Source organism: Zonotrichia leucophrys, chromosome 26, assembly GCF_028769735.1.
Source record: "Zonotrichia leucophrys gambelii isolate GWCS_2022_RI chromosome 26, RI_Zleu_2.0, whole genome shotgun sequence".
Classification (NCBI taxonomy): domain Eukaryota; kingdom Metazoa; phylum Chordata; class Aves; order Passeriformes; family Passerellidae; genus Zonotrichia; species Zonotrichia leucophrys.
The window spans coordinates 446,689-470,290 of record NC_088195.1 but is presented as its reverse complement, the minus strand read 5'-3'; the positions used below and the strand labels follow the sequence as shown (position 1 = coordinate 470,290).

The 23,602-nt window shown below is 51.0% G+C and overlaps 1 protein-coding gene across 3 annotated transcripts in view; it reads right to left on the bottom strand.

Annotated features, from left to right (window-relative positions):
* Nucleotides 1-23,602, bottom strand: part of KCND3 (potassium voltage-gated channel subfamily D member 3) — an 88,448-nt gene that overhangs the window by 9,930 nt on the left and 54,916 nt on the right. For all 3 annotated transcript variants that reach the window (XM_064733192.1, XM_064733194.1, XM_064733193.1), the window contains exons 3-5: nucleotides 16,525-16,687; nucleotides 5,450-5,551; nucleotides 2,011-2,103 (exon numbers count right to left, since the gene is read on the bottom strand). In XM_064733192.1, the coding sequence (XP_064589262.1) occupies nucleotides 2,011-2,103; nucleotides 5,450-5,551; nucleotides 16,525-16,687 (358 nt within the window). The remainder of the gene's footprint in view (nucleotides 1-2,010; nucleotides 2,104-5,449; nucleotides 5,552-16,524; nucleotides 16,688-23,602) is intronic.

The window sequence follows — 23,602 nt, the reverse complement described above, 5'->3', positions numbered from 1 at the left end:
CACACAAACCCATTGAACCTTCTGGCCTGATAATTCCAGAGCAGGATCCAAACCTGCTCTCTGATTTGGTGCTGCACCATGGCAATAACTGGCTGGAAAGCATGAGGGAAAACCCCTTGGTGCAGATTCTCCTTCTGAGTTTTAATCCAAATTCAAGCATCACTGTTATTGCCATTGTTTGCTGAAATTTTGGAACATTTTCAGTCCCTGCCACTCATTGTCTATTATGTCTGTTGTGGTACCACACCCACTAATTAGGGCACCACAGCACTAATTGGGGCACATTTTGGTTCCTTCAGTGATGCTGACCTGCCCCTGCACAGGCCAGAATTTCAGCTCCTTCTGCTGCAGCCCCTCTGCTCAAAGTGGGGCTGTGAAATGTGGGCACAGCTCTGACGGGTTTGGGCAGAGAGTTTGAAACTGAAGAGTCAGGTTGTGAAATATCTGCTGGTAATGTAACATTGAAATAAAGCATGAGTTGTGTAAAACAGATTCAGGAGCCATTGACACAGGAGGAATCAGTTCCTGCCCTTGCCCTGGGACCCTCAGAGCTCCTGTAATTATTCCTCAGGTTCCTCCCGTGTCTCTCTGAGGCCCAAGTGCTGCTTTTCCAGCACCAGCCAAACTATGGAAGTGAAGGTGATTTGTCTAAAAGAAACCCTTGCGAGTCAGAAATCAAAAGCACACTTGGTGATGGATGCAGATAGGAAAAGGCATGAATATTTCAAGTGTTAACCTCTCTCCATTCTCCCTAGAATGAATCATGCTGTAGATAATGTGTTCCTTTACTGCAGAACCTTTTCTATAAACCTGGAAGCAAAACATCTGTATCAAACAAATATCTGAAATGTTCCCAAAGACTTCTGCACACACAATTAGTCATTAATGCAAAATAAAACTCACTCCCAACACCTTGCAGGATGCAAACAGAGCAATCATGCTGTAAAACTGGCTGTGGGATAAATCAGCTGCAGCCAGAGATGAGCAGAGCTGTGTGCAGCCTCTACACCCTGGGACAGGCTCGTCCTCTCTGGGCCATCCCAGGGCTAAATGTTCATTTTCCCAGGATAAATCAGCTGCCCTTAACCAGAGATGAGCAGAGCTGTGTGCAGCCTCTACACCCTGGGACAGGCTCACCCTCTCTGGGCCATCCCAGGGCTAAATGTTCATTTTCCCAGCCCTGGGCAGGGGCACCAGGCTGTGCCTGGGGGTCCCAGCATCACCTTCCTCCCAGGCTGCAGAGCTGCCCTGGTGCTGCTCAGCCCCTCTGAGGGGTGTGGGATATGTGGAAATGCACCTGGGGTCTCTCAGGAGCAGTGAAAAAATGAAATTTCTCATTCTGACATCTCCCTGAGCCCTGGCTGACATTCATGTGTGCCCAGAGGCTGGGAAGCTGCTGCTGGCTCTGTGCAGGGAGGGACTGAGGGCAGCAGGTGATCCCATCCCACCTCTGTCCCTCTGCACAGGAATTCCTGCTCTCATTGCACAGACAATGAGGTAAAAGCGCCTTTCACCCACTGCAGACTGTTCTGGGGAGCTCAGGGTGGGTGCCAGCCCCACAGGGATGTGCCAGGGGTGCCCAGGATGGATCCCAGCCCCAGGGGATATTCCAGGGGAGCCCAGGGTGGGTACCAGCCTCACAGGGATGTTCTGAGGTGCCCAGGGTGGGTCCCAGCCCCACAGGGATGTGCCAAGGAGCCCAGGATGGGTACCAGCCCAGGGGATGTACAGTGGATATTCCAGGGGTGCCCAGGATGGATCCCAGCCCCAGGGGATATTCCAGGGGTGCCCAAGGTGGATCCCAGCCCCACAGGGATGTTCTGGGGTCCCCAGGGTGGGTCCCAGCCCCACAGGGATGTGCCAAGGGAGCCCAGGATGGGTACCAGCCCCAGGGGGATGTACCAGTGGATGTGCCAGGGGTGCCCAGGATGGATCCCAGCCCCGGGGGTGTTCCAGGGGTCCCTCAGAGCCCCCCCAGCCCCGCAGGGCTGTGCCCTTGCCGGCACTCACCGTTGTTTTTTCCAGGCAGTGCAGCAGATGGTGGTGTTGGCTCTCGATTAAGGAGGTGCCTTTCGTCATGTGCTGCTCCTCCTCGGTGGATCCCTGAGCAGCCGCGGAAAGAGGAGGGAACAAAACCCCAACAGGTGAAAATCCAGGAGAACAACCGGAGCCAGCGGGGGCTGGCACGGGGGTGAGGAGGATTCCAGTGCTGCCGGCTCCCAGGATTGCTCAGGGTTTTATTGATGATTTCCCTTGTCCGCAAAGGGAAAGAGGTGCACAAAGCACAGGCAGGGGGTGTGAGGTGTCTGCAGTGCCTAAATCTGAGAGGAAATATCAATGTGCATGGCTTGAATTGCTGCTCAGGAGAGGAAACGGGGCAGAACATCCTGCCAGGACATTGCTTGTGGCCCTCGAGGGGATCCAGTTCAGCCCTGGTGGAAGCATTGCAGTTAAACACAGCCCAGCATTAAACACTGTGAAATACCGTGAGATATTGTAAATACTGTTCAATACTGCTCAATACTGTTCAATACTGATCAATACTGTTCAATACTGTTCAATACTGATCAATACTGTTCAATACTGTTCAATACTGATCAATACTGCTCAATGCTGTGCCCACTGCTGCCCTGCTCCGGGTGCCACTCCCAGCTGGTGCTGTGGTCCCCAGGTGCAGGAATAACTGAGTGTGCCAGAGCCAGAGCACAGCTGGAGTGGCACACTGAGGAATCTGCCTTCCTGAGCACAGAAGTAACAGACTCCTCTGGGAACGCAGCTTAGGCAGGTTATGGATTTTTTGTGGCTGTTGTTTTGGAAGATGAACATTCCCAGATGTATTTTTAGAAGTGGCCTAAAAAAAAAAAAAAAATCAGTTCCATTTTTCTTATTACCAATGCTCTTGATGAGGTAACAGCTCCAGCAGGCCCTGCTGGCTCCTGCTGGGATGTCTGACTGCGCTGGAGCCTGGCCTGGAACGTTCCCCAGGGAGCTCCTCGGGAGCCCTAGAGCTGAGATGATGCTGCACTAAAGCACTGGGAGCAGAGGGAGGAAGAGCACATACTGCAAACACTGCCTTTATATGAGGATTTGCCTGAGAGGAAATCAAAATGGGGTCTGAAAGCCAAGAGAGCAGGCCTGAGAGAAGAGAGGGGTAGAGGGGATGAGAGGGTAAGAGAGTAAAAGGGTAAGAGAGTAAGGTTCCCGTTACAATATCATAAATCTTCTGTGTTGAATATTCTGATTCTCACTAACCAATCTGGTACAATACACAAATCCTACAGCATTTCCATACAGCCTATAAGAATCATTACATTACCACACTGTGTTACATTTTAAACCCTAAAAACTCCTCTTTGGGCCCTTCTGCCAAGCTGTAGGGTCTGCTCTGAGCCTTGGGCCTGTCTGCAAGCAGAGGGTGTTGTTCCATCAAAAGGGGATCACCTTCAGCAGCCACACCATTGTTTTCCAGTTGTTCAGTAACTGAGGGATCTCAAAGCTTGCTTTCATTTCAATTTCACTTACAGTTTCCATATTCTCAGAATCTTTTGCCAGGCAATCGTATTGATAAGGCTTTCCTGTTCCATCTCCCCCAGCAGGCTCGGGGGCGGCAGTGCCAGGAGGTGGCTGAGGCTCAGAGAATGTCCCCTCTGCCACCTCTCCCTCCTCATCCTCCCCTGAGCAGGAGCCCCAGGGCAGCCCGGGTGGGAAATGGCCCCAGATGTGCAGAGCTGCTGGCCAGGGCTGGGCCAGCTCGCAGGCATTTGGGGTTTTGGGAGCAGGGCTGAGGGAAGGGATCCTCAAGCTGGGCCCTGCACCCTGGGCTGAGCAGGCAAACAGAATCTGGGTCTGCAGCACAGGAGCTTGGCTGCAGTGAAGAGAGCTGAGCTCCCTGAGCAGGGATGCCAGGTTGGCAAGGCTTTGGTGCCAGCCACCATTCGGTTTGCTCTTGGAAGGCATTCAGGGAAGCTGCAGCACGCTGTGGTGTCAGCTCTGACACCCAAAATTCTTCCTTTTTACCTCAATGTTAGTGCTCACCAGTGGGCCCTGGTGAGCTGGACTGGCCCTGCCCAGCCTCATCTGGGGCTTGAGAACGGCCCCAGAGCTGCCAGCCTGCTGTTCCTGGGCACTCACCTCCTGGCACTGCAGCTAAAAGGGAATTTCAGCTCTACAAGGAGATTAGTGCTAAGAGGATATGTAGGCTGCTTCCATGGGAAGGATCTCACCATCCCTCGAGCACTTCTGACATAAAGCCCACTAAAAAAACCCTCTAAACGAGAAGAAAACAGTCTGAGCACTTGGTGTCTGGATGGCAAATGCCACAAATCCCCACGTTTGTGGAGCACGAGCCTCTGGGAGCTGATCTCCTTCCTGATGCTGTCCTTGGATGGATCCTTTCCCTCCTTTGCCATTCCCTCTGCTGGGGCTCCGGGCTGGGGACCCCTGGGACCCCCAGCTCCTCAGGGAGCTCATCCTGCTCCTGTGCCAGCCCTGCTGCTCCTCCCAAAGCAGGGCTGCGTCCCAGGGAGAGGGAAATTGAGGATTGGATCCCAAGTGAGGCTGCACAGATGAGTCCTGGCTGGCTCTGGGGCTCAGTCATCCTTCATTTCTGTGTCTTTGCTCCCCACGTGCACGACAGGCTGATTTATTGGAAATGGAATCCATGAAATGTGCTAATACCTGCTCTGGTGTTGATCAGGCTTAATGTAATCACCTCCTCTCGTGTCTGCTGCTTCTGCTGAGCAATCTGAGCACTTAAAAACTTTCCTGAGCAGCCAGAGGCCTCTGGAGGCCTTTAAAAATAAACCCAGCACAGGCAGCCTGAGCCAGGAGCCAGGGAACATCTCCCTGTCTGGCTGGGGATGGGCAGAGAGGGCACAGCAGCCTGCTGAGGGGTACACGGAGGGCAGGGGGTTTATAGTGAGGGCAGGGGGGTTTCTAGTGAGGGCAGAGGGGTTTCTGGTGAGGGCATGGGGGTTTCTAGTGAGGGCAGAGGGTGTTTCTGGTGAGGGCACTGTGACCCAGCCCAGCCCCAGCAGCTCTGGCTGAGGGAGCCTCACACCGCAGAGGGAGCTGAGAAAGAACTGCTCTGCCTGCAGGGCAGCTCCTGTCCCATCTCCCATCCCAGCTCCTGCCCCAGCTCAGCCAGGAGCTCGGGGAGCCTTTTCTGCCCTGTGGTGCAGCAGCTGGGCTCCAGATGTGCCTGCACCCTGAGTGGGACACTGAGTGTGACCCTGTGTGTGTGACCCCCTGTGAGTGGGACCCTGTGTGACCCCATCTGTGACTCCCGAGTGTGTCCCTGTGTGTGTGACCCTGTGTGTGTGATCCCAAGTGTGACCCCATGGGGGACCCCAAGTGCCAGGCTGGGGACAAGGGGGAGCTGGGAGCCAGGGAGGGGCAGGGGCAGGGTCAGGGGCAGGGACAGGGGCAGGACCGGGGTCTGGTCACTCACCGGGAGCTCGAGGGCCTCGTTGAGCAGCCCGTTGCGCTTGCTGTGCAGGTAGGCGTTGGAGCTGCCCGTCTTGGCCACGCGGATCCGCGCCAGGCGCGCCTTCTGTGGGGACACAGGGCACAGATTGGGGCGTTAGGGACGGGGACACAGATTGTGACACAGGGCAGAGATTGGGGCGTTGGGGACAGAGATTGTGACACAGGGCAGAGATTGGGGCGCTAGGGACGGGGACATGGGGTTAGGGACTGTAGGGTCAGTGGCCTTAGGGCTGGGGCACGCTGGGGTTGGGGCTTTGCCCGTGCTCTGCACGTGAGGTGCCTCCATTCTCGCCTTCCCCCCATCCTGGTCCCTCCAAACCCCTCTCTGTGTCCCAGCCCTGTCCTTGTCCCCTGCTCTGCTCGGGCTGCAGCAGCACAGGGACACAGGGCCCTGCAGTGGCACTGCTGCTCCATCAGCTGTGGCATCTGATAAAATAACTGTCCAAAAATACACACCTCCAGGGGGACAGCGCAGGTGATAAAAGCACTCCAGAATAATGCCAACAAGAAAAACCAGACCTCACCTCTTCCTTTTTGATAATTCCTTTTAGCATTTTCATTTTTCTTTTCAATTGCTGCCTGCTTCTCTGTCGAGTGATTTGCCTTTTTTCTTTTCTACTGTTAATTTATGACTCAAACGCCATTAAAAGTAAATACATTAAATAGCTGCAGCTATTAAAAAATAATTACATTGTGCTGTAGTTTAAAATGCTGCATAATCCCTTAAATAACATGGAGCTCGTGATTTTCCCCTCTAATTAGAGGTGCTAATGGGTAAACGCTGTAGGAAGAGGAAAGCAGGAGGCAAAAATCTGCAGTGGGTCCCGAGAGTGGAGCCATTTCAGAGCTCTGTCCTGTCCAGGCGTGAGCCACTCTGGCCCTCAGTGCTGGGAATATCTGCAGTATTTGTTTAACCTCACGCCCCTGCGGTGCCCCTGCAGACAATTCCTCAGGCAGAGACACCCGTGGGTAAAGTTGGCAGCTTTAACTGGGTGACACAGACTGTGACCAGGCTGAGAAATAGGTCTTCTTTTGACCCCCCAAAACGGGGACACCTGAAATTGGCTTTGTTTTCTATACCTCACCTAGATTTCCTTGTCCCATTTCAGTGTTGAGCCTCCTGCTCAGTGTGAGATCAGTGAGATCTCTGTGCTGGGCTGCCTGGGACAGGGGCAAGGCACAGACTGAGAGCACAATGAGAAATAAACTGGATCTTCCCTTTTTGTGAGCCTTTCCCAAGCTGCTGGGCTGCCCCAGGCCCTGAAAGGACTGGCCTTAGGCTGTGACCTGGCACAGGATCCATGGGGCTGCTGCTGTGGGATGGGGGCAGTGGGAGAGAGCTGGGGTAAAGCACTGAGCAATATTTCCATTTCCATGGCATTGTCCCTCTGTTCCTGATCATTACATTGCCATTAAATGGTTCCTTCTAAACACAAGCATGTGCCTTTTTGTGTGTGTTCCTTACATTCCACAGGGATCTCTCTCCCCTGATCAGGAGTGGATTTTAGGTGCAGTTCTGGTTTTTCCAGGGTGTTGTGATGGTCACCAATGAAAGTTCCCATTTCTCTCTGTGCCTGATAAAACATCAGCTCCTTTGCTGGAGGAATTGCCAATACCCACTCACCTCACCTGTAACAGGAAGGTTCATCCTCATCTCCAGTTCAGTCAGTTGTTAACGTGGATTCAGTCTCAGGCTGTTGTAATGAACATTATTCCCTTTGCCTCCAGGCTAGCAGGGGATCAAATATTAATAGCTGTACTCCATGTGGAGTGCAGAGGGTTCTGAGGTCTGCTCCCTTTTCCTTTTGAAACAGGGCCACTTGCTATCTAAATAATTAAGCCCCACAGCTTTTGTAGTTTGGAGCAGACGTTGTTATTTTAAAAAATGTCAGTGGGGCAGGACAGAAGTTAATCCTGCTCTCCTGCACAAAGGATGGGCTGGGATCGTCTCAGCGCCCAGCTTGGTCCCCATCGTGATTAAATTTGGTAGATATCTTGATTAACTCAGCTAGAGAAGTTAATTAAAATTGGTGCCTAAAATTGGTTTGGCCCTCCAGACAGTTTTCTCCATTGGACTAGAAACAACTTTGAAACAAGAGCTCAGGTTTTTCTGTGAATGTGCAAATGTGAATTTTCTGTGGGTGTCTCTGCTGGGTGTCACAAGCTCTGCCTGGCTTTGGGTACCTGTCCTGTGTCTCTGTGGGCTCTGACGGTACAGAGGGGTTTAAAATCTTCCAAATTCTGCCAGTTCCTACCACATGTGGGCAGGTTTTTGTCATCCCTGTCCTGCAGAGCTCCTGCCCTGGGCACAGAGGATGGAGGCCTGTGGTTCCCTGCTGCAAACATCATTTTTGATGGAGATGGCTGTCTTTGCATCTTTCCCCCAAAAGTGACAGACTAAAGGTCACCAGGGCCGGGCCTGAGCTCACAGTTACTGAAATAACCCCTGCACAGGAGGCTAAAAAAGGAAAAGCAAACGGCACACTGTGTCTGCATGGAGATGGGAGAGGAGTTGCTAGGAAACCACAGGATCTCAAAATGCATATGACCTAATCTGGAAGATAATTTATATGATGAAAATAATAATACTAATGACAGCCACTTACAGGTTAGAATGATTAATTTGGTTATCTGGGAGCCCACGTGTTTCTCAGAGCAGGGTGGAAGGCAGGGCTCAGGAACTTGTGGGCTCTGCTGGTTTTCAGGAATTGGGGCTCAGGATCAGCACGAGGGCAGTGAAGGCTGCACAGGTGGGGAGCTGCAGCATCCTGGGGCTCTGCACTGGCACAGGAGAGGGAAGAGCCTGAGCTCATCCTGTTGCTGTTTGGAGAAGTGCAGGGAGCAGGAGCTGCTGGCTGGGAGAAATGCTTACCAGATGGCAGGCTCAGGAAACAGCTAATTATTATTTATTAATGATTTTCATCCAGTTCTTATGGAGATAACGCTCACTCTTGATTTATGTGGGATAAAAAACTATTAAGCTACAAGCCATGACATGATTCCACATTAGCCAGACAACTTCAGCTTTCCAGATCTCCTGTCCTTGAGCAGGCAGGGAGTGCAGGACCTGGAGCAGGAGCCCTGCAGCTGTTTTGGCATCATCACTCTCAGGATGGGGCTGGAAAGCACCTCTGGACTCAAATCAGAGCTCACCTGGTCTGGCTGTGCAGAGCCACCTCCACCCGTGTCCAGGTGGGTTTGGGTTCCTCCAAACCCTGCACACCTGAGGGTATTTAGCCATTAACAAGGGCTCAAACCCTGCACACCTGCGGGTATTTAGCCATTAACAAGGGCTCCTAACCCTGCACACCTGAGGGTATTTATCCGTTAAAAAGGGCTTCAAACTCTGCACACCTGAGGGTATTTATACATTAATGAGGTCTCCAAACCCTGCACACCATAGGGTATTTAGCATTAGAGGGCTCCTAACCCCTGCACACCTGCGGGTATTTAGCCATTAACAAGGGCTCCACACCCTGCACACCTGAGGGTATTTAATCATTAACGAGTCTCCACCCATGTCCAGGTGTTTTGGTTCCCAAACCCTGCACACCTGAAGGTTATTTATGAGATTACAGCAGGGCTCCAAACCCTGCACACCTGAAGGTATTTAAATATTAATGAGATCTCCACCCATGTCCAGGTGTTTTGGGTCTCACCAAACCCTGCACACCTGAAGGTATTTAGCCATTAACAAGGGCTCCAAACCCTGCACACCTGAGGGTATTTAGCCATTAACGAGGTCTCCACCCATGTCCAGGTGTTTTGAGTCTCTCCAAACCTGCACACCTGAAGGTATTTATACATTAATGAGATCTCCAAACCCTGCACACCTGAAGGTATTTAAATATTAATGAGATCTCCACCCATGTCCAGGTGTTTTGGGTCTCTCCAAACCTGCACACCTGAAGGTATTTATACATTAATGAGATCTCCAAACCCTGCACACCTGAGGGTATTTAGCCATTAACGAGGTCTCCACCCATGTCCAGGTGGTTTTTGGTCTCTCCAGACCTGCACACCTGAAGGTATTTATCCATTAATGAGATCTCCAAACCCTGCACACCTGAAGGTATTTAAATATTAATGAGATCTCCACCCATGTCAGGTGTTTTGGGTCTCGCCAAACCTGCACACCTGAAGGTATTTATAAATTAACGAGGTCCCCACCCAAGTTCAGGTGGGTTTGTCCAGGTGTTTTGGGTCTCTTCAGACCCTGCACACCTGAGGGTGCTCACACAATAATCAGCTCCCTCAGAGCTGTCCCTGTGAGGCCACAGTCCCTGCTCAGCCTCTCCTCACGTGAGAGGGGCTCTGTCCCATCTCCCTTTACTGCTAAAACCACACCACGAGGTTTTCTGGAAGAAAGTGCAGCTACATAAGGTAATTAACCACGTTTTTCATGCTAATTCCTCAATAATGAATAGTTTGGATGTTGTTGGTGATTGGTGCAGTAGGTGAGCAGTACTGGGTGTTTAAGGCTGAGATGAAGCTGCTCTCCAAAGTCACCAGTTGAGTGCTTTGCATCTGGTTTTTGTTCTCAAGGTGAAATATGAAATATTGTTTCTGGTATATGTATTATTTTCTTGCTTTTTTCTGCACCTGTTGGTTGTTTGAGGTTTGGATTTAAATCCTGGACGGAAAGGACTTGATTCTGGAAGGTGGAAAGGTGATGAGCAGATTGCAGAGTTAAACAGAGCTCAGACTGCTACAGGATCTAAGAGGAACTTCTCCTTCTCCTTTTCACTTCTCTAAGAAACAGAGTGTGCACATTTGGATTTCACTTCCTCTCAAACCTTTACATTAAACAGCTTTTGAGCCAAGTTCAACTATTCTGTCACTTTTGCTTTGGGGGAGATGTCATAGAGCTGCATATGGAAATTAGGTAGTGCAGAACTCATTATATTCCTATACAATTTGACAGAAGCACTTGCAGTCAGACCTTGATCTTATTTTGGGCCTCTTCATTACTTTCCAGAGATGAAAGCTCCCCCTCTCCTCCTCTGTGCCTCTCCTTTTAATGCCACCTTACCCTTGGCACCATTAAAGCAACAGAACATCATTTCCAATGAACTTTATCGTTTAATCTTTTCCAACGCTGAGGAACATCGTGTCCGGGCTATTTATGGAACAATGCACAGAATCTGGAGTTTAATGGGTCTGGGCCTCTCCCAGCACAGATACCCTGAGTGAGCAGGAGCTTTCTGAGGGTCACACTGTGCAATGGTGGCAGGGGCTCAGGCAGCCCTGGGGCGCTGCTCCCCTCCTGATGGAAACTCCTTTTTGTGCATTTTGTGCATTCTCACCTCGAGCTCAACCAGCTCTGGCTCAGATTTAGTGAGGCTCTCACTCCTATGGGATATTTGTTTTGGGAATCCTTTATTCTGTTTAGATCTAAAGCTCCCTGTGATTTCCAGCCTGTGTTGTGTGTGTGTTCACCCACCCAGCCAGGCTCACAACCTTGATCTGGGTCAGGGCTGATTTAGGGACTGTTTTCCCCTGGTTGAATTTTATTTTACACAGTTCCTGCAGCTTGGCTGCACCTCAAAGCTTCCTCTCTGCTGAGGCTCCCAAGCAGCAGCTGAGTGACAAAACCTCCTCTCTCCCTCCTTGAAATAGAACAAAAGAAATTCCTACACGCGTTTTTTATAGTATGAGTGCTGGAACAGGTTTTTAGAGCTTGGGTCAGGATTGCTCCAAGGATGTTAAAGTGGTGCCCAATTGTACTTGGAATAACTGGAATTGGTGTGGGGTGTAAATCAGGGTGTCAGAACTTGTCTAGAAACTTATTACTTAAAAAAAAAATCACAAGAAATGTTTTTCTGCATGATGAATAGGGATGCTGCTGTTCTGCATCAGTCCAAACCAAGGCTCAGTGCCTCAGTGCAAGCCAGGCGTGATGAGCAGCTGTCTGCCTGTGATTTATCTGTCTGTCCTTCCCTATCTGTGTCTCCAGAGCTGCCTTTTATGGCACCTTTCACACAGCTCACACCCCCAATTAATAGCTCTGAAGTGTTCAGGGCTGGAGGAATTAGCAGAGTTTGATCTGGTGTCACACGCCAGGTGCTGGCCCTGATGGATGAGCACTAATTAATTAATTAATTAACGGCGTGGAGCCCGTGGCAGCCCAGGGAGGGGGGAATGGCTCAGGTGGTGCCCTCACCTGTGGGACAGGGCCCTGCTGGCAGCCTCTGGACACTGAAAATTAATGGGAAGCAGCTTCTGGGTACTGCAAATAAATGGGGAGCAGCCTCTGGGTACTGCAAATAAATGGGGAGCAGCTTCTGGATATTGAAAATAAACGGGGAGCAGCTCTGGACACTGAAAATTAATGGGGAGCAGCTCTGGACACTGCAAATAAAGGGGAAGCAGCTCTGGGTACTGCAAATAAATGGGGAGCAGCCTCTGGACACTGAAAATTAATGGGGAGCAGCTTCTGGGTACTGCAAATAAATGTGGAGCAGCTTCTGGATATTGAAAATAAACGGGGAGCAGCCTCTGGGTACTGAAAGTAAACATGGAGCAGCTTCTGGGTACGTGTGCAAGGCATCCCAGCTGGGCACTGGGCCACTGCTGACAGCAGCCTGCAATATTTGGATGTATGGGCTTGCTTTGGAGCTGAAGCCATAAACTGGAGCTCACTGATTTATTTCAGCCCTTCCTCCCAGAGGAGACAGCTCCTTGTCTCACACAATTTGGGACTCAGGGAATTTGGAATAGCTGAGCTGATGGAAAATGTTATTTTGCTTTCCTCGATGATATGAAAGGAAAGAGGCAGGATTCCTGGTTGGCTAATTTGTGTGTTTGGGTTTTTTTCCCCTGAACTCTATTAAGGGATGTGACAAGCAGAGAAAGAGGAACCTAGCCCAGCAAAAATGAAAAATCTTCTAAAAAAATTATAAAAAAGCTTTTTTTCCCCCTGTCAAAGACTGTTAAATATCAACAACAACAAAAACATATTCCACACAGATTCGTTCTGGTTGGAAAAAACATGTTCCTGAAATGTCAGCCAGCTCCAGTTTTAACCTTATTGTTTCTCTCTCCCCCTAAGTTCCAGCCCCATCCCCTGCTGGCACTGAGTCATGTTCTGATGCTGAGCCCTCTTAGACAGCCCCACTCATCTTCCTGGCCACGCTCTCAGTTCAGTAACCCACCTCCAAAACTCAGGGTGTCAGCTGAGAAACAGAACATTTCAAAGCTGACTCCCCTGCTCTGCAGCAAATCAATGATCACAATGGCCTGGTTATTGACAGCTGTGTGGGCAGCCTTCCTCACGGTGAGGGGATGACACAAACCCAGATTCAGCCTCTCCCAGCACCACTCCCCTCTCGGAGCCCTGCTGCAGCTCCCGAGGGTCTGGAACAGGCTGTTCCTGCATCCTCCTGAGGAACAAGCAGGCATTTGTGTCCTGCTCGTCCTTCCTTTTGGCTGGAGCCCCTTGCAAGCATCTCCATAGTTAACTCCTCCTCAGCTGCCTGTGTGCCAGCAATGCCTGAGATGGGAGAGCCTCCCTCCATGTCCAAGGAAGAACCTCTCTCCATTCCCTTTCCTCTCCCCCATGGAAGAGCCTCTGTCCCTCCATCCCCTCCTCTCCCCCATGCCCAGCATCCCTCCCTGCCTCTGGAGCTGCTCAGTGGTGGATCCTTCCCTCCCTCCCCAGACAAGGTGTCCCTCACCTGCCTCACCCATTTATCCCCTCTGCTCTGCCCCAGCCTGGCACTGCTCAGCTTCAGCTCCGTGTTGGGAGCGGCTCCACAGAGCTGTTCTGTCCTGGCTGTCCCTGCCTCGCCCCGGCCTGTGCTTGGCTCTCTCCTGGAAGCTCACAGCCCCAGGGTGGAATGAGAACCTGTCTCAGGGCTTTGTGCAGTGCACTGCTTGTTCTCGGGGAGCCAAGGGGCACCAGATAATAAATGAGATGAATTGAACACCCTGCGAGGCTGCAGTCGTCACAAGCACATTTACTGCAGGCTTGAAACCAAGCCCTGTGATTACCCAGGGCTGGGACTGTTGGCAGCCCCTGTGGAACTGAGGCCATGCCAATCCCCTGGATTATCAGCTATTCCAGCAGCAAGGCTCATTTAGCAAATCTGACTCTTACAGATAAATGCACTTCAAGCAGGGCTGGGCTTTTCTTTCCCCCACAGCATCTGAGCATTTCCATTTCCCTGCTGCTGTGGGCTCCCCATTTGTGAGAGGGGCCCTTTGAACTTGGCTTTGCCCAGGCTGAGATCCAGAATAACCCTGCTGAATTCTCACCATGGGGCTCTCCTGTGCCACCCCCAGCCCTGCCTGTCCCTGTGCTGGGGACACTGAGCTGTGCTTGGGACTGTGCTCATCCCTTCTGCAGCTTCCAAACTGTGCCTGGGACTGTGCTCACCCCTTCTCAAGCCATCAGCTGTGTCTGGGGACTGTGCTCACCCATTCTCAAACCATGATCTGTGCTTGGGCCTGTGCTCAGCCCTTCCCCAGGCCATGATCTGTGCCTAGAGGCTGCTCACCCCTCCTGCAAACCGTGGTCTGCTCTCGTTGCCGTGCTGCCAAAGGAGCAGCATCTCGGAGCTGTCAGCAGCTGCCTCTGCCTCTCCTTGCCGGGGTGGGCAGGTGGGAGGTGTTGCCCCCACCCAGCTCCTTCTCCTGCAAGCTGAGCACAGAGAGGGGCTCCTCCAGCACCATCTGAATTACAAAGTCATTCTATTGTCAGGCCTTTTAAGTGTCACATTCTCTGTTAGATCCCAGGCTGTGACATTCACTGAGGAACAGCATCGTTTCAAAGTCAGGGATGTCTATTCTTAGCACATCAGTCAAAAAAAAAAAAGGGGGGAAAAAAAGTCGTTGGGGAAGGAAAAAAACACAGCAGTTTTACCAAAATGAGCCTTGTCACAAGTGATCAATCCATCTCCCAGTCACACTGACCTGCTCCTTGCTGCATGCCAGAGGACAGAATTTGATACCACAGCACAATGAATTAAGATTTGCCAGATCTCCTGGTAATTAATTGTCTCACAGCACAGGTTTGGCGAAGAATAATTTATCTTTAAAGAGATTAGATCACTGGTAGCTGGGTTTTGTGTTTTACTGGGTTTTTTCTTTTTAAGGAACATTTCTCCTCAGTTAGTTGAAGAATAGATGCTGATGAGTAACAGCCACCTCCTGGTACTTTATTGGCGTTATTTAAATTCCTCTTCCTGCTAGACCAGAGCCCCCTCAGCAGTGGAGAGGCAAAGTTGGGGCTGGGCTGGGCTCTGGGTTTTGGGGTGCAGCCCTGGGAATGTCAATCCAGCCACCCTGATGCTCAAGGATCTCTGCCTTGGTTATTAGTCACTGGAAAATCTTGGTCTGAGTTCATATAAAAGTTAATAATGTCTATAGCCCTGTCTTGAAATCTACCTGTACATCATGAGAGTCATGATTCTCAGACTAAGCAGAACTTTCACAGCATTTATCCTGATACATGTCCAAGATCTGCTCCTCCCTTCAAAGAGAACAAAACCCACTAAATTCCTGGTGTGCTCCCAAATTCTGCTCTAAGGAGCTGCTGCTGATGGGTTCTTCGTATTCAGGGAATGAGAGAGCAAAGAGATTTTCCCAAAAAACCTTCTTGCAAAAGCCATGCAAAATTCTTTGTAACTTCAATGAGATGGGGGCAGAGTTTTAACTGTTTCTGGAGGTGGGATTCAGTGCAGTGTGGGATGATGCTGGAACAAGTGTGGTACCAAAGCAGATCCTCAGTGTCCCCCTGCACACCCTGACCAGCTCCAGAGGCACTGTCACTAACGTGCTTCTCTCCCTTTCCTGCTTTTTAGTATTCATGCAGTGCTGATCATGTGAAAATTACTCACTCTTCTGACTTGAGAAAAGTTTCTTAACTGAGAAATTCCACCAATATCAAGGGAATTAGAAATTCAAATGGGGGGAAATTATACACTGTGTGTGTCAATACAGCAAAGCTTTATAAAAGCTGCAATCAATCACACTGGCATCAAAGGTGCTGGGACTTTTCCCTGTTACCAAGGGATCACAGGCCAAAGGAAAAGCTGAATTGGAGGAACCGAGCTTGGTTTGCTCCTGGAGAGAGGGGCTGCCCTGTGCTGAGGCTGCAGCTCATTCCTGCACCTCCCTGCTGCTCCCCTCGTGTGCTGTGACTGCCAAACGTTGTGGTTTTGTAGGTCTTGTCTCTGAGCTCTCTGCTGTCACTCCCTGGGATGCAAGGAGAAGCAGGCACGGCCCAGATGCTTGCCTGGAGCACAAATAACACTTTTCTCTACTACTGTTCTCCATCAGGTCCCCTGAGTCTCGCGTTTCTGGCAGGCAGCATCCCATGGGGAGAAAAAGAACCTCAGGCCTTTGGTTTGCAGTTGTTGTAAAAACCTGATTCTGGCTGTGGTGTAATTTAGCAGATTGAAATAGAGATATAGTAAATCTGTTATGCTCTCTCAGTGACTCAGGCAGCTTCCACTGGCAAGAACTGTTCAGAATTTGGAATATTCAGTAATCCCTTCACATTTCCAGGGGCTTCTGTGTATTCCCAGTGTTCAGCCCCAGCTTTGAGGGGTCTGTGTGCTGATAAGTGCATGTTCCTGGATGGGTGTGCTTGAAACCACAGAGGAGCGAAGCAGCCAGGAGGATAAACAGCTCCTGGGGATGGTTTAAGGGTTTGTGCACACAGCCATCCATTTGCTGCAGACAGGCTCACCCACCTTCTGCGCCCGCGCTTGTTGGTGCGCTGGTTCTGGTGGTGCAGGATGGACAGACAGACAGACAGACAGGCTCACCCACCTTCTGCGCCCGGCGCTTGTCGGCGCGCTGGTTCTGGTGGTGCAGTACGGACAGACAGATGGACAGACAGACAGACAGGCTCACCCACCTTCTGCGCCCGGCGCTTGTCGGCGCGCTGGTTCTGGTGGTGCAGGATGGACAGACAGATGGACAGACAGGCTCACCCACCTTCTGGCGCCTGGCCCCTTGTTGGGTGCGCTGGTTCTGGTGGGCCCCAGGATGGACAGACAGATGGACAGACAGACAGACAGGCTCACCCACCTTCTGCGCCCGGCGCTTGTCGGCGCGCTGGTTCTGGTGGTAGATGCGGCTGAAGTTGGAGACGATGACGGGCACGGGCAGGGCGATCACCAGCACCCCGCTGAGCGAGCAGATGGAGCCAAAGATCTTCCCCGCGATGGTCTTGGGCACCATGTCCCCGTAGCTGCGGGCAAAACACACGGGAGAGCCCTGCTGAGACCCTGAGAGCCTCCTGAGACCCTGAGAGCCCTGAGAACCCTTCCCGAGACCCTGAGAGCCCTGCCAGAGCCCTGCCAGGGCCTGGGCAGCTCCCAGGGTGGCACCGGAGCTCAGAGCCCCGTGCCAGGGACAGCCCCTGGAGCTGCCACCCTGCCCCTGGTGCTGCCCCCCTGGCACACCCTCCTGCCCTGCCTGGCAGCCCAGCCCAGCCCAGCCCAGCACAGACAGCCTCCCCTGTGCTGCTCAGCAGCTGCTGGGGTTGGAATTCACACCCTCGCTCCCCTGTGCCCCCCTCCCCATGCAGATGAACCCCAAACTCTGCCCCTGCTGGGGAGCAGCTCGTGGATTTCCATTCCCTGGCACCCAGGTGCAAATGAGAGCTGATTTACACTCCCATTCCAAAGCCCAGCAGTTTCCCTGCCATCTGCACAGGCAGCAATCTGGGGCTTGTTCAAAGTCTGCATTCAGTAAAAGGTGAATTCTCAGGGACGTGAGACCAGCTGGAAAATATCCACACAAAGCTCTGCCCTGGGTTGGACCCAACAATCTTCTGCTGTGATTTGTGTTGCACAGAGAGAAGTGGAGCTGTGCAGAGGAGGCCACGGGGATGCTCTGAGGGCTGGAGCCCCTCTGCTCTGGAGAAAATCTGAAAATTGAAATCTAAACAAGCCCCTGGTTGCTGTCAGATGGTTTTAGGGATTTCTGTGGGTATCTTTGAGATGTTCTGGTGCTGGGTGCAGCAAATGTTGAAAGGAGAAATTATTTATTTAAATTGAGGCTTTATTTTTACATTTGATGTCAGTCTATGACCAACAAAGAGCTTTGAGGGGAATAGAGTTGAGCTAAGCATAATTTACATCCAGGAGGAAAAACAAACATTTCAAAACAGCTTTTTTCTCAGCTGCACTCCTGTCCCCGTGCAAGAACCTGTTGGAATGGGGGGCTCAGTAAGAGCAGGACTCCTTGCATGTTAAATGCTTCAGCCAAGGTTTATTTATCCCAAACAGAATCCTTCTCCTGCCTTCACCCACACCAAAACCCTTCAGAACACCTCAAATCAATAGATGCCTCTTCACGTCTATTAACTTCTTATCTGCTGCTCTGTGCAAAGATCATTTCAAAGCTCTGCTAAGTGACAAGTTCTTCTGCCTCATTTAACACTGCTCCAAAAAAATCTCCCTCCTCTGCTGCTGGCCCTTAACACAATAAGGCTGGAAATTAATCATATGCCTCAAACATGATCTCAGTGACCTGGAGCATGCAGAAAAAGCCCTTCTGTGCATTTGCAGAGAGTACAATAATAAGTGTCTGGCTCTCAGTCTGGCTCAGGGAGGTTTGTTCTTACACGCAGACTGAGAGTTACCTCATTATGGGGACTTGAGAGAAGTGCTTAAAACAGCAGCAAAGATCAAACCCTGGCAGCAGGAAGGGTTTGTGGGCAGATGGAGAAGTTCCTCCTGTGACAGGAGGAGCCCTGAGAGCTCTGCAGGGCTGGGCTGGTGGCCCTGGTGGCACTGGGCACACTGCAGCTCTCCATGGAGGATCCTCCTGGGATCTGCTCTGGGACACCTGGGGACACCTGACCTGGGGTGTGAGGTGGCACCTGGGGACATGTCCTGTGCCCCACAGAGCTGACCTGAGGTGCAAATGCCAGCCCTGGGCTCTGGGCACGTCTCAGCTTTGTTTCTCAGGGCCAGAGGCAGCCAGAGCCCCAAGTGCATCCCTGGCACTGCCCGAGAGCCTCCCCTGACTTTGCCAGGGCTCTGGGCTGCAGTTGTTCTGCTGCTCTGTTGGCACCCTCGGCTCCTGCAATATTCATTGCTGAGAGATTATTTCTGTCCTGATGCTGCCACAAGACACTAATGGCCCCGTGGCATATTTATAGCAGCTACAGTGCCAATAAACTCAAATAAACTCAGCTGCTGGATTCCAGTCACTGCTAATTAGGCATTTCAACCCCAAAACTTCTTTTCCCCTGACTGGAATGGGAGAACACAACTTTACCTTTGATTTATTTAGCAAAAGGCAAATTGTCATCTAGAAAACTTCTAGAGAAAGTGCATTTTAAGCAGTTGATCAATAATCTGATCAGAGCAGCTGATAGAGGAGCTGGGTGATGATTAATGATTAATAATTAACGTGCAGAGGGTCTGAGGGTGCTGGAGCTGCACAGCACCACAGGAGCTGCCAGCACTGCCAGGAATCCACCTGGATCACACCTGAGCCATTCCCAGTGCTGGATTCAGTGCAGGGCTCACCTGGGGGAAGGAGGACAGGATGGGATTTAAGGCTGGACAAGGCTGGAGCAGTCCCTGGGGCTGGGGCACACACCAGGCTCTCCCCTGGGCAGCATTTCTGCCCCACAGCTCTTGGGGAGCTGCTTCATTCTCCCCCTTGTGCCCAGCACAGGAGAGGCAGAAGAAGATTTTGCTCCAGCCTGGAAGTGTCTGCTTTAGGACAGCAGGGACAGAACAATATCATTGTGTGCTGTACAATAGACTGTGATTCTGAAAGCCTCTTGCATGGAGAGCTGGAATGAAGCAAGGAATTAGCATGTGGCTCTCCAGGTGCCTGAGAGCCTTCTTTGTGCTCCAAGGGATTCACTGGGCAGTGTTGGGGCCCACACAGAGGAGGGGAAATGGCCAGAATTCAGCTGGAAGGGTCCAGGGGCATTGCCAGACTGAAATATTGTATGGGCAGCCCTGTCCCTCCATGTCACAGGCGCAGGTCCCAGGTAACCCTGCTGATGCTGCTGTGAGCCCCAGAGCAATAATGACTGTGTCACCCCCATGGTCCAAACTGTGGAGCCAACTCTCATCCTGTGCTGGTTTAGAGCAGGGAACCCACAGCTGGGCAGGGCAGGGGGCCTGGGTCTCTGCTTTAGAGCAGGGTTGGGGCCTGGATCCCTGGTTTAGAGCAGGGAATTCCTGGGTCTCTGCTTTAGGGTTTAATTCAGCTCTGCTCACCCACCCTGCTGGAAGGAGCCCCAGAGCTCACCTGTGCTGCTCTGCCACATTGGGCTGGAAGGGACCTTCTAAAATCCATTTATTCCACATCCCCACTGTCTCAGGCTGCCCAGAGCCCCCTCCTCCCCACTGGGGTGTCCCCAGGGGTGCCCAGCTGTGTTTTACAGACCCAGGAGCACAGACTGGGCTGGGCTGGGCCCCTGCAAGGCTGAGCTGTGAGCAGAGGCTCGGTGGCTCTGAGGCAGGAGAATCTGCAAACGGGCTGTCAAACGCCAGCCTCGAGCAGCAAATCAGCCGTGCAGGGGAAGCACGGAGCCTATTTCATGCTAGGATTCTTTTACATTAAATATCCTTATTTTCTGCCTTGTTTGGAGCCGGGCACTTCCCCAGCTGGGCATTCAGCTGTGAGATCTGGCATCCTCTCACACTCCTGTTTTCCTTTTCCCTGGCATCACTCACTCGGTGATGTTTTCATGGATGCTCTGGAAACGGTGCTGCAGTTGCAGCCCTCGGCCAGGCAGGGAGGGATGGGGCTGGAGATGCTTATCAGCTCCAGCAGCTTATCTCCAGCGCTTGGATTCACTTGCATCCTTAGCAAAGCTGTGGTCAGCAGTTGCTTAGCAGGGATTTTCTAGGCGAAGTTGCCTTTTTGGTATTGTTCTGGTTTATAAATTCGTATTTCTGACTGGGTTTTGTGTGATAAAAGGGCAGAGTGAATTCAGAATTGTCCTGCTCTGAGGAGAAGGAGGTTCTGTTTCTCCTGCAGTGGGAGCATCAGGAAGGGAGGAATCACTCCCTGATGGATTTCCTGGGCAGGCTGGACCAACCCTCACAGGGCCAGATCAGGGGATGAGCTGAGCCTGGAGCCAGTTCCAGGCTGGGCAGAAAAGGGGACCTGGGAGCAACTGGTGGCAGGAATGCTCCTCCAACAGCAGCAGGAAAGGGAATGTTTGTGAGGACTCAGGAACAAACTAACTAGGTTATTTAATACACACTGGGCGGAGAATACTTCATATATTAACATTGGTTCCATTTATTCCTCCCGGCTTGGATCAGCTCCTCAGCCCGTAGGCAGTTAAAGCAGATGGTCTGAATTTGGGTAACATTCAGACCTTGAGTGGAAGCTAAAAATGGAATTTCATTGGCAGGAAAAGTAGGTCAGAAAGCTAAAGCCCCTAGTCCTAAAATGATGAAAGGCTCCTAATCAAGTGTTCCCTATTACCATTCATTAACCAGAGCAGGGGAAGGAATATCACAGAGAAGGGGATGGCAATGGGGTTCATTTCTGTTTTACCCATTCCGTGAGGGCTGATTTGGGGTTCATTTCTGTTTTACCCATTCAGTGAGGGCTGATTTTCCCCTGTGGCCCAAAGTGATGCTCTCAGCCTCCCTGCTTTCCGCAGCCATCAAACATCAAGAACATGCTTGAAATCTAAGGAGCAAGTCCTGAGCATTGTTGTCCATCTGATGCAGGCATCTGGCATGAGAGCACCGAGTCCTGCTCAGTAATGCCCACTTTTTAAAGTGTTTGTTTTAATGGGAAATAAAATGTCCCAGATTAAGGCATTATTTATTTCTGGCTGCACACACTAAAGGCCTTTTAAATTACTTCATTCATTATTAATTCAAGAAGAATCCTCATATTACTCAGAGTGAAAACCTTACACAATTACCTGCTCAGAGAACCCTTTTTTCTGCATCTCAGCTCTCTGTAAAAGGAACTTTTTGGAGAACACAGAGGCAGGAGAGGGCAGGCAGTGCATTGAGCAATTAGGCTGTTCTCCTAATAGCAGGGCTGAAGGCTCCCTGCCCTGTCTTAAACCCTTAACTGTGGTGTCAGCTTAAAGGAAATGCTGCCTTTTTGCTTTCATTCCATCCTCATCTTTTTATTCTCTGTCTTTTTAAGCAGCTTGAGTGTCCATGCTGAGCCATGTCACATTCCAAATGATCCACACACTGTGCATTTTAATGAGCTGCTAACACTGATTATACAAAAAGCAATCTCAGAAATATTTACTGAGTCCAAAAAAAAAAAAAAAGGGAAAAAGCCTATGGGGAACTAATTAGCTTTTTAAGAATTGGCCTTTTGAAAGCTTCAGGCTCTGGGGAAGTTGAACTTGGAATTGGTTTCAAAGAAGTTGAAGGAGTGGCTGGAGGAAAGGGAGTGAGTTGTAATGGAGTGTTTGTAACAGGGCATTGCACGGGACAGGAGATGCACTGGGGGCTGAACACTGAATCAATAATAGAGAGAGAGACAGGAATTGCGATTGTTATGCAGAGAAAAGCCACGTAATGCCCGGGTCCTTTGTCAGGTTTCTGCAGCCATTCTGGGGTTGATCAGAGGGACAAAATCTCTGTCCCTGAGCAGGTCCCTCCCCCAGGGTTTCTCCAAACATGACATTGGGAACTCACTGCACTCCAGAGAATGAGAAAATGAGAAAATTCCAGTTGGTTTGGCACAGAGCTGGTTCACGTTTCCCTTTCCTGGGTGTGAAATGCAATGCAAGGTGTTCATATTCCCTGAGTATTTGCTTCTGTCCCTTCCAAGGTGATCCCAAAAATGCCATTTGTCATCAGATGGTAAGAGATGAAAGGAATGCAGAATTCCCCTGGGCCAGGCCTGCACCACAAACTTTTGAAGTGAAAGCAACAAAGGCCAATGGAGAATAGAGGCTGGTTTGTGAACAGTTCAATTTCCTTTGTCTGCATTTGATTAAAACCACCTCAGATTTAACGGGATTTTTCTTTCAAATAGAAAGAAAATCAAGAAGAAAAATAGCCCTGCCTGGAAGTCGCTGTTATTCCCTTCTCCCTCGCAGAGTTTTATCATTCTCAGCAGAACTGAGGCGGGGCTGGCGAGGTTTGCAGTGATGGATGGTGTCACCTCAGCCAGGAGCTGCTTTCTGCTCCTTCCCCTGCAGGATGCGTGCCAGGGTGTGAAATTCCCTCTGGGAGCCTCAGCAGCCCTGCCCTGCTCTCTGGCTTTGGGGTTTATTGCCAGAGGTTCTCTGGTTTTTGGGGTTTATTGCCAGGGGTTTGTTCTCTGGATTTTGGCTTTTTTATTGCCAGAGGTTCTCTGGTTTTTGGGGGTTTAGTGCCAGAGGTTTGTGCTCTGGTTTTGGGGGTTTATTGCCAGAGGTTCTTTGGGTTTTGGGGTTTTTATTGCCAGAGGTTTGTGCTCTGGTTTTGGGGGGTTTTATTGCCAGAGGTTCTCTGGTTTTTGGGGGTTTATTGCCAGAGGTTCTCTGGTTTTTGGGGTTTATTGCCAGAGGTTTGTTCTCTGGTTTTTGGGGTTTATTGTGAGAGGTTCTCTGGTTTTTGGGGTTTATTGCCAGAGTTTCTCTGGTTTTTGGGTTTTTTTTTGCACACTCCTGGCTGGCTCAGGCTGCAGAGACCCAGGCAGGCATCAGCCAGCAGCATCCCCGTGTCCAGCACTGCCCCCAGGTCACATCCACACATTTCCAGCCCTCCAGGGAGGGTGACCCCACCCCTGCCCTGTGCCAGCCCCTTTCCTGAAGGAATTGTTCCTGAAATCCAGCCTGGCCCTCCCCTGGCTGAACTCGGGGCTGCTCCTCCTGTCCTGGGGCTTCTCCTGGGAGAGGAGACTGATGGCAATAAGGGAAACAGAGCACATTCCAATAAATGAAAACAGAGCGGATTTCTCACTGCTGTGGTTTAGGACAAGCAGTGGCTGAGCTCTAAGCTGCTGGATTCAGTTCACAGATTTCCTCTGATTTTTGGCACATTTTGTGCCTTTGGCGTCCCGGGGGCAGTTAAGCCCCTGCAAGTCTAAACCCTCTTTTATCCAGTGCTGGATCAAAAATGCCTCTAAAAATATCTCCAGCTGAGCAGGTCTGGGGGCAATCACCTCTCCCTCCTTCTGAGGAGGGCAGGAAGAGAACAGGAGCAGGATT